This window comes from Martes martes, assembly GCF_963455335.1.
Source record: "Martes martes genome assembly, chromosome: 8".
Taxonomy (NCBI): domain Eukaryota; kingdom Metazoa; phylum Chordata; class Mammalia; order Carnivora; family Mustelidae; genus Martes; species Martes martes.
In genome coordinates, this window is record NC_137895.1 from 85,184,173 (window position 1) to 85,198,995 (window position 14,823).

Below are 14,823 nucleotides of genomic sequence, written 5' to 3' on the forward strand. Positions count from 1 at the left end.
GGGGCCTTCAGACCGTATGTCACAGGGAGATGCTGAGTGCAGGCTTGGTCTGGTGGGCATTCCACAAGTCACCCCACACCCACACCCAGCAACCTGGGCAGGAAGGAGGCCCTGCTATGGCCAACTTGGCTGGCCGATGTGTGACGGTCTGGTTCACCTTCAGATAGTGCCCAGCTCCATGCCCAACAGGAAATCCAAGGGCTAGGGAGCCACCCCCACCCTGTGGCCTTTTCATGCCATGTGGAGAGTATGAAATCACTCCTAGAAGCCTAGACCCTTCCACAAAGCCTCATTCTTGGCCTCCCCTTCCTGAAGTGAGAACTTCAGAGCCAGGGGTACTCCTGGTTGAAATCTGAGGTAGAGGGGTGCCTGGGCGGCTCAGTCGATTAAGCGTTTGCCTTTGGCTCAGGTCATGATCCTGGTGTCCTTGGATGGAGCCCCACTGTCTTGGGGCTCTCTGCTCAGCGGGGAGTCTGCTTCTCTCTCTGCCTCTGTCCCTCCCCGGCTCATGCTGTCTCTCAAATAAATAAAAGAGAAAAAAAGGAGGTGGCAAGTTTGAGACCCAGCTGTGCTTTGCTTTCTGGCAAGAGGAGGCTACAGACACTTAAGTCTGTCTACACAGCAGCCCCCAAAGCTCACTTTGCACATCCCATCCCCCCAGCACGTACAGGAATCGGTGTGCACGCCCACGGCCACCCTCCCCACAGACAGCCCAGCCTTCTGCCCTACCCCAGGAAGAACGAATCCTCCTGACTGCAGGAACCAGTCCAGGCCTAAGCAGGCCCCACTTCCCCGATGCTTAGTGACCTTCTAAGGTGACAAGGGCACCTGAGGCAAAATCTAGGTCCCTGGGGTCCCGCAACCTGGTGCCCACGCAGCCTCCACCCCTCTGTCCGACCCGGAGTCCTCCCAGAGAAAAAGCGGAGTCGAGGGCAGGGAGGGGCCTCCACATTTTATTAGGAAGAGGGCAGAAGCAGAGGCTGGAAGCAGAGCAGCCGAGTTCTTAACGACAGATAAATTAACCGCAGCGCAGGGATGGGGGCTGGGGACTGGGCCAGGCGCTTCAATATAAAAAAACAACAAAAAGACAGACAAATGGACCCCAGAGACATGGGGCAGGGAGGGCAGCACCATCCAGACAGCAGAGAGGACCAGGGCAGACAGAGAGAGAAGGCAACTTGACCCTTTGCCCCTAGACTCCACCGGCCCGGGGCCTCTGGGCTAGTCCCACAGGGCTCCAGGGCAGGGAGCAGCCGGGTTGGGCAGAGATGGCACAGCTGGCGGGCAGGAAGCCCAGCACCACAGGATGGCTCAGCCCGAAAGGGGGAGCGGGGGCCAGGACACAGCGACCTTGAACCCCCAGTCCCTCAGAGGAAGAGCCTTACTCCAGGTGAGAGAAGGGACCAAGGGTGGGGTCTCTCCCTGAGCTGAGAGCGGTCATCTCCTCCACAGCAGCGGTGGGCAGTGGGGTATGTCAGGGACCCCCTTCACCTTCTGATCCATCTGCCTCCTTGGTCCCTGCAGGGAGGGGCCCCACCTGCCCCGAGGGATGGGGCACGAGGAGAGCTGGTCCAGTCAGTGGTTTCCAACTCCAGAGAGGGGCCGTCGTGCGGTGTGGCCGCTCAGCCCTGACTCCCACAGGAGGAGAGCGAATCGTAGAGGGAGTCGCTGAGAGACTCTGAGGTCTCCAGGCCTGGGGGACCCCCACTGGCCACTCTCCCTTCCTCGCCCATGTCCGACGTGCTGGGCGTGCGGCTACCTCCGAATGCCGGGCCCTGGGGTGGAGGGGCTGGGCGGCTGGGCTCCAGGCTCCGCTTCCGGTCCATGGGCAGGGCCTGGGAAAGGAAGGGAAGCTCAGGAGGAGGCACCTTTCACCTCCCAGCTGGGCCTGAGAGGTGCTGGGCTCCTCCCACCTGATGGGGTGCTGCCCATGGGGCCCACCAAGGCGACTAGAGGCACAACTGAGTGTGGTCCTGACAACGTTCTGGGGGGAGAGAAACCCTTTCTCCAAAAGCAGTGTGAGAAGGGGCAGGTGGTTGGGTTGCCCAGAGGGGAATCCAAGGGAGCTCACCCTTCAGCCGCTTCTAAGACAGGAACTGGGCTCCCCATGTCATCCCCCCTGCCCTCTGGGTCTGTCCCCTTTCCCCTCTGGTCATGCTCACCATGGGGGTCCTGGGCAGCCCCTCCAATTGTCGGGATGGGCAAAGAAAAGGGTCAGTGGAGCTGTTGGCTGCCCTTGCGTTGGGGAAGGTCCAGTTCTTAGCCAGCTGGACGGGAGGGGGAGGACCTGGGTCTTCACAGGGATCTGCAAGGGGACAAGGGGAAGGTGGATGGTGGCGGGCAGAGCTCCAGGGATGGCACACCCTTCCATGTAGACACTCACCGTCAGGACAGGGCTGATGGCCCCGGTGGCCCGGAGTGGTGGTGAGCAGCGCGGGGAAGGCCGGCATGCTAGGGTGCCGCCCGCTCACCAGCAGCTCCTCTATGCCCGGCACCTCACGCTCCAGTGTGTGGGCACGGCGGGGGACTTTGGTAAGGGGTGGGGGCCGAGCCGGGGGCACTCCGGGTGGGGGGTCCAGCCGTGGTGGCTTTGTCTTAGGAAGATTCTTGCTGGGGGTCCCATTGCTGCCATGGTCTGGGGGTGGAAAGGTCCCAATGCCACTGTCCAGGGTTCGAGTCAAGGAGCCACAGGCTGGGGAGGGGAGGGGAAGTTGGGGATGTGAGGCCATGGTCTCAGCTCCTCTGCCGCCTTCTTCTGGCTTCCTGTCTCAGCCCAGGCTCCCCACCTGGTCATGGCCCCTCCCAGCCCAACCAGCTGTTAGCCCTGCCAGTCCTCCCCCTCCACTCCCCTAGACTTGCAGGGATACGTGGAGTGGGCTGGCCGGGGACCCGAGGGCAGGGAGGGATTTAATTCTGAGCAGTCCCAATGCCCACCTGGTGCTTGGCCCCAAGATGGTGCTCAGGGCCTGGCACCTGCTGCAGTGACAGGAAAGGAACAAAGTGGGCAGGGGGTGAGGGACGGGTCCCATCCTTGGCCCCTGACCCTGCTGACCTGTGAAGTGTGAGGTGGGCACTGGCTCAGCCAGGTTGTCCTCTGAGGGCATCTCTTCCCGCCTTCCTGACTCGCTGTTCGGCTGCGTGGGGGTATGGGAGACCTCAGGACTCCTTCCTTCCGCCCCCTCCCAGGCCCCTACCCAAGCTCCGTCATTAGGACCCCTGGAGCCCATCAGCCCCCAGAGACCAAGAACACACCCACCAGCTTCCACACCCCAGGGAAGTGGACCCTTCAAGGGGCGGGACATCAAGCCAGGCCACAGAGCCAGGCCCAATACCTAGCCGTCAAGAGCCTACCTTTCCAGGAGGTTTTCCACAGCCCTGAAGAGGCCCCACCAGGCCATTTCGAGGCCCACAGGCTGGCCAGGGGTTCTTGGGGTCAGAGGACACCGGCTGGAAATCGCCATACTCGGGTTTGGGCTCCCGCCAGTTCTTGGGCGGCAGCTCCTTGCCATCCACCCTACGGGCAGCAGTGTAGACGAAGGTGAAGGGAGGCCTGGGTGCATCCACTCCAACCTCACCTCCGCTGGTGGGGGTGGGTCTTGTGATATCCCCACTGCCCCCTGCCCCTGGGATAGGGGACATAGCCCTGGTGGCTGCTGCCAGCAACCCCTCCTCATGCTGTGGACAGGCAGAGACCCTAGGGAAAACCTCAGAAAAACAGCAGGGGCAGGGGAGATGGGACAAGTTCCCCAAAGCCATACAAGGTCAGACCCAGAGATCTCGTGATACCATTTGCTAGCAGATGACAGCCTGGTCACCTCCTGTCCATACATGACACACCCCACCTGGTACCCAACCCCCATGGACATTCTGCCTCATCTGGTCCGGATGAAGCAACCCCGAGACCAGACAGATGGGCCCTTCTCTGCGACCCTGCTCCCGCCACCGAATCTGAGTGGACAAGATGGGAAGGGGAGCCCCCTTGTGCTATACGGCAGAAAATCCCAGAGTGAGCTATCAGCCCCCCAGTTGGGAACCAGCAGTCCCCTAACTTCTTGTGCAGGCAGCACTTCCGGTGCCTCGGCTGATGCCAGAGATGATTTAGGAAAACGTGGATGGTCAGCTCCCCTTAAATGAGAAGCCGGGTCTCAGCACGTGCAACACCACACAGCCAGAGAGGAGCGGAGCTGGGCCACAAACCCCAGGCTTTGGATCCAAGACCCAGTCTCTCCTCTGGGCCAGGCTGTTAACCCCCAGCTGCTCTGGTGGCATTGTACTTGACCCCCTACCCTTTCTGCTCTCAGGAAAAGCAGTCCCAGCCCCAGGTGGGCCCAGGGAGGGACAAGCAGCCCCCAGCCACTTGCACCCGCAGCCTGGTCCCTGGGCACCCTCACCTGTTGAGGAGCTGCTGCATGAAGGTGTCTGCGCCCTGGTACATGCCAGCCAGCTGGCCCTGCACCTGCCCCAGCCCAGTACTCGGTCCCGGGGCTGGGCCTCCGGGCCGAGGCCGGGCCCTGCTGCTCAGGTAGGCCTTCTCCTCCTCCAGGGCCCGGCGCAGGTCTTCCGCCTTAGCCATCAGCTTGGAGATGTTGAGGCTCTCGGCCTCCAGCTTCCGGGCTTCCATCTTGCCCTCCTTCCGGAGCGGGGAGCCCCCGCCGGCCCCTTCCTTGCTCTTGGTGGTCTCGGTGCGGCGGTTCAGCGCCGGCAGCTTGCTCTTCTTCAGGCCGAACCAGCTGGCGATGCTGCTGGCATTGCGGTGCTTGGCCTCGGTGCCTGGTGCCCGCTCCTGGCCCTGCAGTCGCAGCACGTTCTCCTCGATGCCCTTCATCACCTTCTCCTCGATGGCCGAGTGTGGGGCCCGGCCCTCGGGGCCTTGGCTGGTGTCCGTGGGGCCGGGGGTGGGGGCCGTAGACTGGGCAGGAGCGCCTCCACAGTCAACCCAAGGCAGGCCCTTCCCCTTGTCAGGCTTCGGGGGCTCCTTGGTGGTCGGTGGGGCCACAGGGCGTGGTACCACCTTGGTGGGTGACTTGGAAGGCAGCTTTGTCGGGCTGCCATGGGGGCTCTTACTGGGCTTGCCAAGGCTGGGGGCTGAGGTTGGCGCTTTGGCAGGGGTGCGGGGTCCCTGGGGGCACAGGGCCCCTGCCAGCCGGCTCTTGGCCAGCTCCACTTTGGTGAGGCAGCTCCGTGGTGAGACGGGCTCCAAGTCCACCCGGGCCCCCATGGAATGGGAGGAGTAGATGCGGGCCCCGGGATCTCCCAGGAGCCCAGGTTCTTGTTGCTTCAGGCTGCTCGTGCCCAAGGCCACTGCCCCCCGCAAGGCCCCCTTGGCTTCTGGCCCCTCAGGAGGCCTGGGGGTGGGAGGCGCCACGTCTCCAGGGCTCTCACCTGACCTCCCCGCTCCCCGGGCCTTCTCGGTGCCAGGCTTGGCTGGCACCCCGTTTTTCTCCGGCCCCTCGGGGCCAGTCTTCAGTTTCCCCAAGGCCGCCAGTCTGTCCCGCAGAGGGGTGTAGCCAGGATCCCCAGGTCGCCGCCCGGCCCCCTGGTTGGGTTTCTTGGATGAGCTGCTGGGGGTCCGGCGGCCAGGATGGGGAGACTCCGAGCCAGCTTTGTCCAGACTTTTCTCCTGGGCACTCCCATAGGAGCAGGATTCTGGGAGGCAAGGGCTGGAGGGAGCTCCAGGACTTCTGAGGACCTCAGGGGCCCGTGGCACCTCCAGAGTTAATTGTGGGTAGGTGGGTACCTGCAATGGGGATGGAGGTGGCTCTGGGGAAGGCCCCCTAAAGGTGCTCCGGGAAAGGTCCAGGATGTTCTCATAGCAGGGAGAAACCACGGGTCCCGGGGACAGCGTGGTAGACAAGGCTGGCGGGGGTGGTCTGAGCTGTGCGGAGTCCAGAGCTGCGGAGCAGGGGGAAGGGCTGGTGGGCAGGCCCTGTGCTCCCTCTGGGGATAGCTCTCCTCCACCCAGACCCCTGCGGGCCAACAGTGGGGAGGGGCTGCCGTCAGAGCCACTGTTTCGACAGGGAATTCGGGAGTTCCGGGGAAGCTGGGGGCTGAGCTGGGGGCCTCCTGGGCTGGGGACCTTCTCCGAAGCTGGAGGCAGCTTTAGAAACTTGAGACCTCTGGCTGGAGAGGGCAGAAGTGGCCCCTGGGCTTCCCCAGGAGAAGAGGGGCCAATTTGGAGCTTGCTTTTCACCTGAGATGAGGAGTAGGGGTGGCCGGGCCGTGAGCCCAGGGGGGCATCACCCGCACCCATGAACATGCTGAGGAAGGGGAGGGGCCCCTGGCCCTCTGAGGTAGCACCAAAGCCTGGCCTCTGGGCCTCTGGAGTAACCCCACCCCAAGCTGACTTGGAGAGGCCTTTGGACTTGGACAGCTGTGGGGGCCCCTGGTCTGGAGAAGATGGCTGCCCGGGACCTGGCGGGTCCCCACTGAGTGGGCCCGCAGCCCCGGCCAAGAAGGCCTGCAGGTAAGACTCTGTGTCCTCAAGGAGCTGGCCCAGGTTCAACTGTTTGCAGGCCAGGGCCCCAAGTAGGGTGTCCGGGCTGGGCGCCTCGTTGGGGTCACCCGCCTCATCAGAGGAGGAGGAGGAGCTGCTGCCTGGGGCACAGGGGGGCACAGAGCCAGTGCCCGGGGCCTGGGAGGGGCCCCTGCCAGGGCCCCAGAGCCGCCCAGCACCCTCTTCCTCCCCTGGGCCCCCTAAGAGGCGCTCCCAGTGTAGCAGGCCTCCCAGGCTACCAGTGCCTAGGAACAGGTAGGGGGCCCAGGAGGAGGGTTCGGGTTGGGGTGGGCCACACAGCTCGCCGTTGATGGGCTCTGGGGAGCCGGGACCCTCGCTGGGAGGCCGCCACGGGGTGGCAGGCGAGCAAAGCAGCAAGGGGTCGGTCTCTTCCAGGGCTCTCAGCACCTCCAGGATCTGCGCTTTCTTTCGAAGGAACGGGGACAGGGCATCCAGGGCCAGCGGTGGGGCGGCCGGGGGTCCTGGGCCTCCTGGCCGCAGCTGCTGCTCCCAACACACCTTTGGGGAGAAAGGACGTGAGCAGGAGCCCATGTGCAGGCCCAGGACCTGAGCTGGACCAAACTGACTGTGTCAGGAACATAGCAGGCCTGGTTTTGTCGGAGTCCCCACAAGGAATGAATAGCTTCTCTGATAGGACAGCTCAGCTTCCTCAAGTCACTGGGCCCTGGTTACCCCACCTCTTCCTCCTGATGTACCTGGGGCGGGTGCGGACTTCTCCCACTGCTATTTGGGTTAGCAGGGCTGACACCACCTACAACCTGGATATCTATGTTTGCCCCAGGGGAGGGAGGCCTGTCTGTTTTCCAGGCTCCAGAAAGAACACAGAGACTCAAGAAGGGGAGGCAATGGGGCCAAGTGCTAAGTCAGTCCCTGCCGGCAAACCCAGGCCTTCTCAGGTCAGACAGCTGTGCTGCAGACCTGCTCCCCCGGGAGGCGGGAACTGGGGAAACTCCATGGCAAGCCTCTCCCTGTTTCTGCCCAGCTCCTTCTTGGGCCCAGCTCATCTGGCAAAGTGGTTAACTACCTGCACCCTTGAGCCAGACTATGCAGGTTCAAGTCCCAGGTCTACTGCTCAACTAGTTGTATGGACTCAGCAAGTTTTTTAACTTGAGCTTCATGGCATCACCTATAAAATGGGGTGGTGATTATGCTTAACCTCATAAAATAAAGCAAATCAGAAAAGCAAAAGAATAAATGAGTAATAGTTCTAGACTTGAATAAATAGAGACAATTGTAAATATAGGCCAAAAATTACTAAAAAATATATAAGTGAGACCCAGGTGTGCAGCACTGAGTGAGAGCTCAGGAAAGGTGAACTACACGAGTCTACCACTAACTAACTTTGCTTGCAAGGCTAGTGATCACCAGTGGGGTCCTGTTTCTCTCCGTCTAAGACTGACCACTGAGGGCTCACACCCAGACGGGCATCTGGGCCCCAGGAAGCAGCCTTTCCCCTGGGACTCCTTAGGAAAAAGCAACGCAGTAGCAACTGAGGAGTCCGTTGCCAGCGAAACCACAGACCACTGTGCCCAGCCCTCCTACCTCTCTCTGCCCCGCACAGTGCCCCAGAGGCAGCGAGGTGGTCGGTCCCTCGGCAGAGCTCAGGGAGGGGGAGGCCGGGGGCTCTGATGGCGGCTGGAGTGGCGTTAGCGGGATCTGCAGGTAAGAAGCAGAGTCAGCCCAGGGGTGCTTTGTCCAGGGTCCCTGGCCCCTCCTGAAGTTAGGCCTTCCCCTCGCATTCTTCCAAGTCTGCTCCTTCAGGGGATGTCTCTTGGCCTCCAGTGTGGCTTCTGCCACTGTCCCCACCACTTGGACACAGGAGCCATGGGAGACCGTGCACAGGTGGAATGAAGCCATGTGGCCCCAAGTGGCAGGGAGATGGGGCTGGTTTGGGGCTCTGGAGAAAGAACAACGTCCCTGGGGCAGAGGGCAGTGGCCAGCCTAATTTGGGTGCCCCCAGAGACTCCAAGGGCACTCTGCTTCTCTGCGGGGCCCTTCCTGTTCTGACTGCCTGTGACCCGTGTCTCCCTGGGATGGCTGAGACTAAGGGAAAGGCATTTGTTACTGGGTTGGAGAACAGAGGTGGCAGGAATTATCATTTCTGTCCTCCCCCAACTGGTCCCTGAGGATGACGAAGGTACCACTAATCACCGGTCACTTCTCTCTCCGTCCCTGAGAATGTCATTTTCATCTCCAAGGCATCTTGACTAGACAGGAGTTAGCTTTAAACTCCTGCTTCCGTGGCCTTTCTCCCTCTTGGGGGGGTGGGGGGCGGGCTACACTACTACTCACTCTTCTGGCCTGGAAGCTGCTTGGCTATTTGTCTCCCTGACCTGGTTCAGTGGCTTTACCAACCCCTTATCCACAAAGCAGAAGTAATTTTTCCTTTTTTATCTAAAGCATCTTTGTGCTCTAAGTCTCCTACCCTTGTTCACTGCCTAAAGGAGACAGTCTGGACCCCTCCACCAGCTTTCTGGGCCCAGCCTGCTGGTCCTTCCCTCCACCTCTGGTTCTCACTCACTGCCCCTTCGCACAGCCTTCATTCCAGCCCAGCCGAACAGCTTGCTTCTGCCTCAATTTCCCCGCGGTTCCTCCCACAGGGCCTCCCTTCTCCCCACCCCCAACTCTACTTTTCAAATCACCTGTGCAGCAAGGCCCAGGTCCAGTGTCACCTCCTTAAGGCCACTCTGCTGGCCTCTCACCCCTCTGGGCTCCAGGATGTTACAGCCCCGTACGATGGCTATCTGTGGACCTGCTTTAGCTTGTAGCAGTACAGCCCCGAGGGTTTCTGTGCTCGGCACAGACCACAGCCCCGTCCAATTCCATGTCCAATTCTATATACGTGTTGGCAAAGGCACTGCTCACTGTAAGAGCTTAATTAGCATTTGCTCAATGGAGCTTTCATTATAACAAAGCACAGCCTGAGAGTAACATTAATAATGATAAGCAGCTGCTAGTTATTGACCACGACTAAGGGCCAAACACTATATAGTATTTCATTTCATCCTCACGACAACCAGCAACATAGGGATCTTAATCTTCACTTTTGAGAAAAAAACTGGGGTTCATAAGGTTAAATAATTTGCCCAGGGTCATGCAGCTAAGAATTAGCTCAGTTAGGGACCCCATCCAAGCGTATCTGAGGCCAAGGTTCATGCTCTTTTTATTATGTCATGTTACTGCTGGGGAAGATAGAGCTATTATTGCCCCAAACCCTCAAAGGCCCCAGATTTCATTTCAGTGATTTAAGGATGCTCCACACCTCTGTTATCACTGGTCGTCAAGGAAAGGCACGGACAGGGTGAGCATGGCTAGTGGGCTTAGGCCTCCGGGGAGTCCAGGTGACCTTGGCAGCAGGGTCAGATCCAGGACAGGAAGAACTACATGGTCACTGTTACCAAGTCAGACCCAGCTCTGCACAAGCCTTGGGAACAGAGCCTCCAAAAAAGCCAGAGTGATGAGAAGCCTCAACCAGAGGCCGGGGCTTCCCAGTGAGCTGTGGAACATCCTGCTTAAGGTCTGGGGGCCAAGAGCTGCCTGGCTTGCATAAGACAGGCACGCACATTCAGACAGATACACACAAAAGGTGCTTCTCTTGTCAAGGTTGGGGGGTGGGGCAGGGATATGCTGACCTCAGAACCCGAGGTTCACCTCCACTCCCTGGGGCTGGATATGCTGACCTCAGAACCCGAGGTTCACCTCCACTCCCACCCCCCACCTCACCCAGCCTTGGGGCTCCTGATAGAGAGACCGCAAGTGACATCTTTTTCTGTTGTTGTTTTAAGTCCAGTATAGAGCATGAACTCACGACCTTGAGATCAAGACCTGAGCTGAGATCAAGAGTCAGCCGCTTAACCGACAGAGCCACCCAGGCTCCCCCAAGTGACATCTTGACTGAGTTCAGGATTCACTACTAGTAGCTTCTGCTTTTCCTGGGTGAGGCAGGTCTACGATCAGGGGCTAGCGATCAGGGGCTAGCGTTTGAGGACATGCCTGCGTGTCACTGGGCGAGTGTAGGCAACTATGCGCACACACAGAGTGACCCCGTGGGGAAGTGCCTTTCCTGACCTCTCTGTGACACCCAGCACTGGGCGCCTTACGCCCAGCCCCACCCCTGCCCCTGGCCAAGAAGAAGCAACTCAGTGGCCAAAGGAGCCCCTTGGGAGCTTGAAATCATTGCATTTTCAGCCTCCGCCCATCGCCCCACACAGAGCCAGAGCCAAGCAAGAACCTTCTCTGTCAACAACAAGGGATGCCCTCCAGTGGGGCAAGGAGCACCTGGGAGGTGGGGGAGGGCCAAGCTTGAGGGGACTCAGGGAATCTTCCCCTCCCCATCTCAGGCTCACATCTATCAGGCTTCCCCATAGGGCCACAGCTCCCAGAACGGAAGGGATGGCTGGTGGCCTGCTTCTTCAGGTGTCAGGAGAGAAGGAGGTGATGAAGCTGATGGGGCTGGGAGCGGCAGGAAGCTGAGGTAGGAGAAGGGAAGGTGAAGCTTGTGCCCACCTGAGGGAGGGAGCCTGTCGTCAGCTGGAGTTTCTGCTGAAACAGGGCGCTCAGCATCTGGTTCTGCCGTTCCAGGTCAAACACCCTCTTCTTCAGCTTGATGCACTCCTCCCGCAGGTCCTGAGCCCGGGGAGATGGAGGGATACAAGGAGAGGATGGCAGGGAGCGAGTGAGGGGTAGGAGCCCAGTCTCCTTCACCAGAGTGACGGGCACTCCTGCTGTGCATGCCCTTCTCCTGCAGCCTCCTTGTCTAGGGGGAGCTGAGCCTGCCTGTGTTGATAGCTGTCACATTTTCTGGGGATGGTAAATTCTCTAAAGTCTACCACCCCCAGTGGGAGGTAAATCCCACTCCCTTTGGCATCTTTCCCATCCCTCGAGCCAACCCCCGGCCTCTTAGAAACCACACATCAAAGAAGGGCCCATATAAGGCAGAGGAAGACCTGGGGGTCAGAGTGGCTCAGAAGTCAAGAAGTTCCCACAGTACTTGAGTAAATATTTAGATGCCACCTTATGCTCACAATATTAACACTGTGATCAGGGCCATCACGATCTGGAGAAGCCTGCTGGGGCCAGGACTGGGGAAGGGTTCAAGCCCAAATCGAAGTTACTCAGAGACCTGGCCTTACCTAGCCCACCTGTGCCTCCAGGCAGAACAGTATGGACCTGTCTGAGGTGAGGAGGAGCCTTGTTGGAGGGTCAATAGTCCATTTCCACCAAACTCCCTCCTCTAGCCCCTGCGTGAATAGGCTCAGGGGTCCTCAGGAAGGACTTCCCCTGCTATATTCAGGGCCTCTCCCCAGGGTGTCTGGGCTCAGGGGTGAGAAGGTCTCCCCATCTCCCCATGGCCGCTTACCTTCTGGTTTAGCAGTGCCTGCACCACATGGTTGGCAACCTGGGGACAGAGGGCCCAAGGCAGAGCTTCAGCCCACCGGCCTCTGCTTGGAGCACTGACAGCCCATGCCCCTCCCCGCTTCCCCAGCTCCCCCTGCATCAGTCCCCCTGGAGACCCTACAGACCTCATCTAGACAGCGCTCATAGGTCTCCCGCTGGTTTTCATTGGCCTGGGCAAGCGCCGAGTTCTCTGCCTACAGGAAGGAGAAAGAGGGCCAACAAGGAGGGTCTGGGATCATTCCTCCACCAGGGCAAACTCCCTAGTGAGGAAAGGGAAGCATGGAGTCTACCAGCTACACCAGCTCTGGCTGGATTCCCCACAGCAAGGCCTACAGAGACGGATGGAAGGCATCAGAAAGGCAGAGCTGAGATAGCTGGTTTTCTATAAACCCCAACCTCAGTCAGGGAGGTGGGAGGGACTGTAGAGACATGGTGGCCAAGAGGACCTAAGCTGGGAGGTGCCAGAAGTAATCCTTGTTTCCCTGGAGGGAGGGCAGAGGAGGCTGAAGGGAGCAGGGCAGTGTCTTAAGAACATGGCGAAGAGCTTGGTGGAGGGATCCTTGTCCCTCAACCCCTAAGTCCTGGGTCATCTAAACCCTTCTTCCTGGGGCCTCTGTGACCACACCTTTCCTAGACTGGCAAGGGCATGAAAATCGGGAGAGACAAAGGGTAAAGGATAAAGAAGGGAGCCATCTGGGGGCTAGGACAGCCCTGCTCCTGTTCATGCTCTTGCCGCAAGCTGCACCCCCCGACCCCCAGCCCAGGTTGGAGAGATCAGAGCAAAGAAAGGGCTTCTCAGAGGAGCTTTGCTAAAGAATGTTCGGCTCTGCTCCAGCCTAGCAAAACCGGTTGAGAGGAAGGTCCACCCACATGCATAAAGCCTACCCAAGCTCCTGAGGGCCCTGGCTGGCCCTGCCACCCCCACTCTGCCTGGTGCCCCACCTCTAGCTCCCGAAGTCGGTGCAGCAGCTCCTGGCAGGTGCCCGGCTCCGTGCCGCTGTCACCAACCTCTCCCGGCCTCGGCTTTCCAGGACTCCCAGCGGGCTGCTCCATGGCCTCTGACATCGGGCCCTGGGAACACGTGAGAGACACCCGGCAGGCTACTCCAGGGCACAGGGTGGACGAGAGTGGAGGAGGAGGAGGACAAAACCTCGTCAGGATTCTGGAAGTTTAGTGAGACTGATGGGCCACCGACACTGTAACAACTCAGGCTCTTCTGATCCCAGGACAGACATACTCTTTCCATTTTAAGAACGGAGACCATTGTTTTACAAACCTCAGTCCCTGCGCTCACCCTACCGCAGGTCACACAGACACTGGCCAACGGCCAAGAAAGCTGAATTCTCTGCTGCAATCTGCCTCAAACCGGCACACTCCGTCTTCCAGGCACAGTGGGAGTGAGCCCGCTGCCTCACCAGCTCCCTGCTCCTGGCCAGGCCCCAGTGGCCCAGTCTCAGGGTGCATGCCGTTCCCTCTGCAGGGGTCCTCTGACACCTCCCCGCTTTCCACCCGCCAAGTCCTTCCTATGTATTCTTCAGGGTTCCTGCTCCAAGTCCAGGTCAGGCACCAATCCCTCTCGGATCTGGAACGGCCTCCCTGGGAGGTTCGACCCGTGAAGGCAGGGACTCTGCATTCATTTCCCTGCCCAGACTCCCACTCCTTGGTGGGCTACCTGGCACGTCCGGGACAGACTGATGACGAAAGTGACTCGCTTGTCATGCCTGCGAATGGCACAGCCAGGCTTCTGTCCTGTGTCATGACGTATAGGTCACTGGACTATGGCCATAGTTCCTGGCTGTACCTGACAAGTCTTCAGCTGCTATTTGAGTTGCAATTTCTCTCCTAGAGGAAAGTCCTCATGTCCTTCTTTAGCACAAATAGTGCAGAAATTTCCAGGAGACGGGAAAACCCTTCCTAATGTAAAAGGGTGGAGGCCCCCAGTCCACCACAGATTATGTGCCTCTCTGACCCACTGTAGCCCCCACAAAAGGAGCTTAACACTTTCAGACCAAGGAAGAGAGGAGCCCTCTAGCAGCTCAGTGGGTAGGCATCTGAACCATCCCTCCTCTGTCCCCCGCAGTGGGGCGCAGGGAATGCCTTCCCAACCCCCCACCCTTCTCCTCCAGTCCCCCTCCCTTCCCCACAGCAGGCACAGGCTCAAAGCCCCTCACCTGTCTCTGCCTCCTCACCCAGGCTGGCAGCCAGAATGGTCACGCTAGCAGCCAGAATGGTCACCTCACCTATGGAGAAAGAGGGAGACGACATCAGTCATGCATTCCACAAGCATTTATTGGGCTCCTGTTGTGTGCCAGGCACCGGGTCTTGGGGATCAACAAGCCAGAGAAAGCCCTGCCTCTATGAAGCTTCCATTCTACTGGGGGCGGGGGCAGATAATGCACAGAGAAGCCAATGGACATACATCTGGTCCCAATAAGGCACCGAGAGGTGACACCAAAACAGAGAGCTCAGGGACATCCAGATGAAATCCTGGAGCAGGAAGAGCACTGCAGGCTGAGAAAAGAGCCAGTGCAAAGGGCCAGCTGTCAGCCAGACATCATTCAGATACCAAAGAGGGATGAGCAGCAACACATGAGGCTTTATGGCCCTTTGGCAACACACACTGGCTTCTTTAATCCTCACAACCACAAAGGGGACACCATGCTCTTGGCAACACCTATATCAGAAATAAAGAAACCAAAGAGCAGGAAATTATGCTCCCAATGGAGCCAAGCAGCGTGTTGGCACTTTCTCAGACACCACTGCCCCCAATCCTAACTTTACGAGGGGAGGCACAGGCCGGGGTGGGGGAGTGGTGTCTGGAGGTGAAGGAGGCTACCTGAGACACACGGCTGTTTCACGAAGCACCCCTGGCCCGCCTCCCTTTCCCCCTCCCTAGCCGGCCTCTCTGTACA

At 59.4% G+C, this 14,823-nt stretch overlaps 1 protein-coding gene across 4 annotated transcripts in view; it reads right to left on the minus strand.

The window, feature by feature from the left end:
- Positions 1 to 933: 933 nt before the first annotated feature.
- NCKAP5L (NCK associated protein 5 like) overlaps positions 934 to 14,823 on the minus strand; it is a 30,284-nt gene continuing 16,394 nt past the window's right edge. Inside the window, exons 3-14 of one of the 4 annotated variants that reach the window (XM_080811054.1) lie at positions 14,083 to 14,151; positions 12,854 to 13,011; positions 12,037 to 12,105; positions 11,874 to 11,912; positions 11,021 to 11,140; positions 8,057 to 8,170; positions 4,392 to 7,012; positions 3,352 to 3,514; positions 3,053 to 3,134; positions 2,384 to 2,692; positions 2,163 to 2,305; positions 934 to 1,835 (exon numbers count right to left, since the gene is read on the minus strand). In XM_080811054.1, the coding sequence (XP_080667180.1) occupies positions 1,623 to 1,835; positions 2,163 to 2,305; positions 2,384 to 2,692; positions 3,053 to 3,134; positions 3,352 to 3,514; positions 4,392 to 7,012; positions 8,057 to 8,170; positions 11,021 to 11,140; positions 11,874 to 11,912; positions 12,037 to 12,105; positions 12,854 to 13,011; positions 14,083 to 14,151 (4,100 nt within the window). In that variant the 3' untranslated portion in view covers positions 934 to 1,622. Of the gene's footprint in view, positions 1,836 to 2,162; positions 2,693 to 3,052; positions 3,135 to 3,351; positions 3,515 to 4,391; positions 7,013 to 8,056; positions 8,171 to 11,020; positions 11,141 to 11,873; positions 11,913 to 12,036; positions 12,106 to 12,853; positions 13,012 to 14,082; positions 14,152 to 14,823 lie in introns of all 4 variants that reach the window. The other 3 variants (XM_080811053.1, XM_080811052.1, XM_080811055.1) reach the window with 3 other exon arrangements.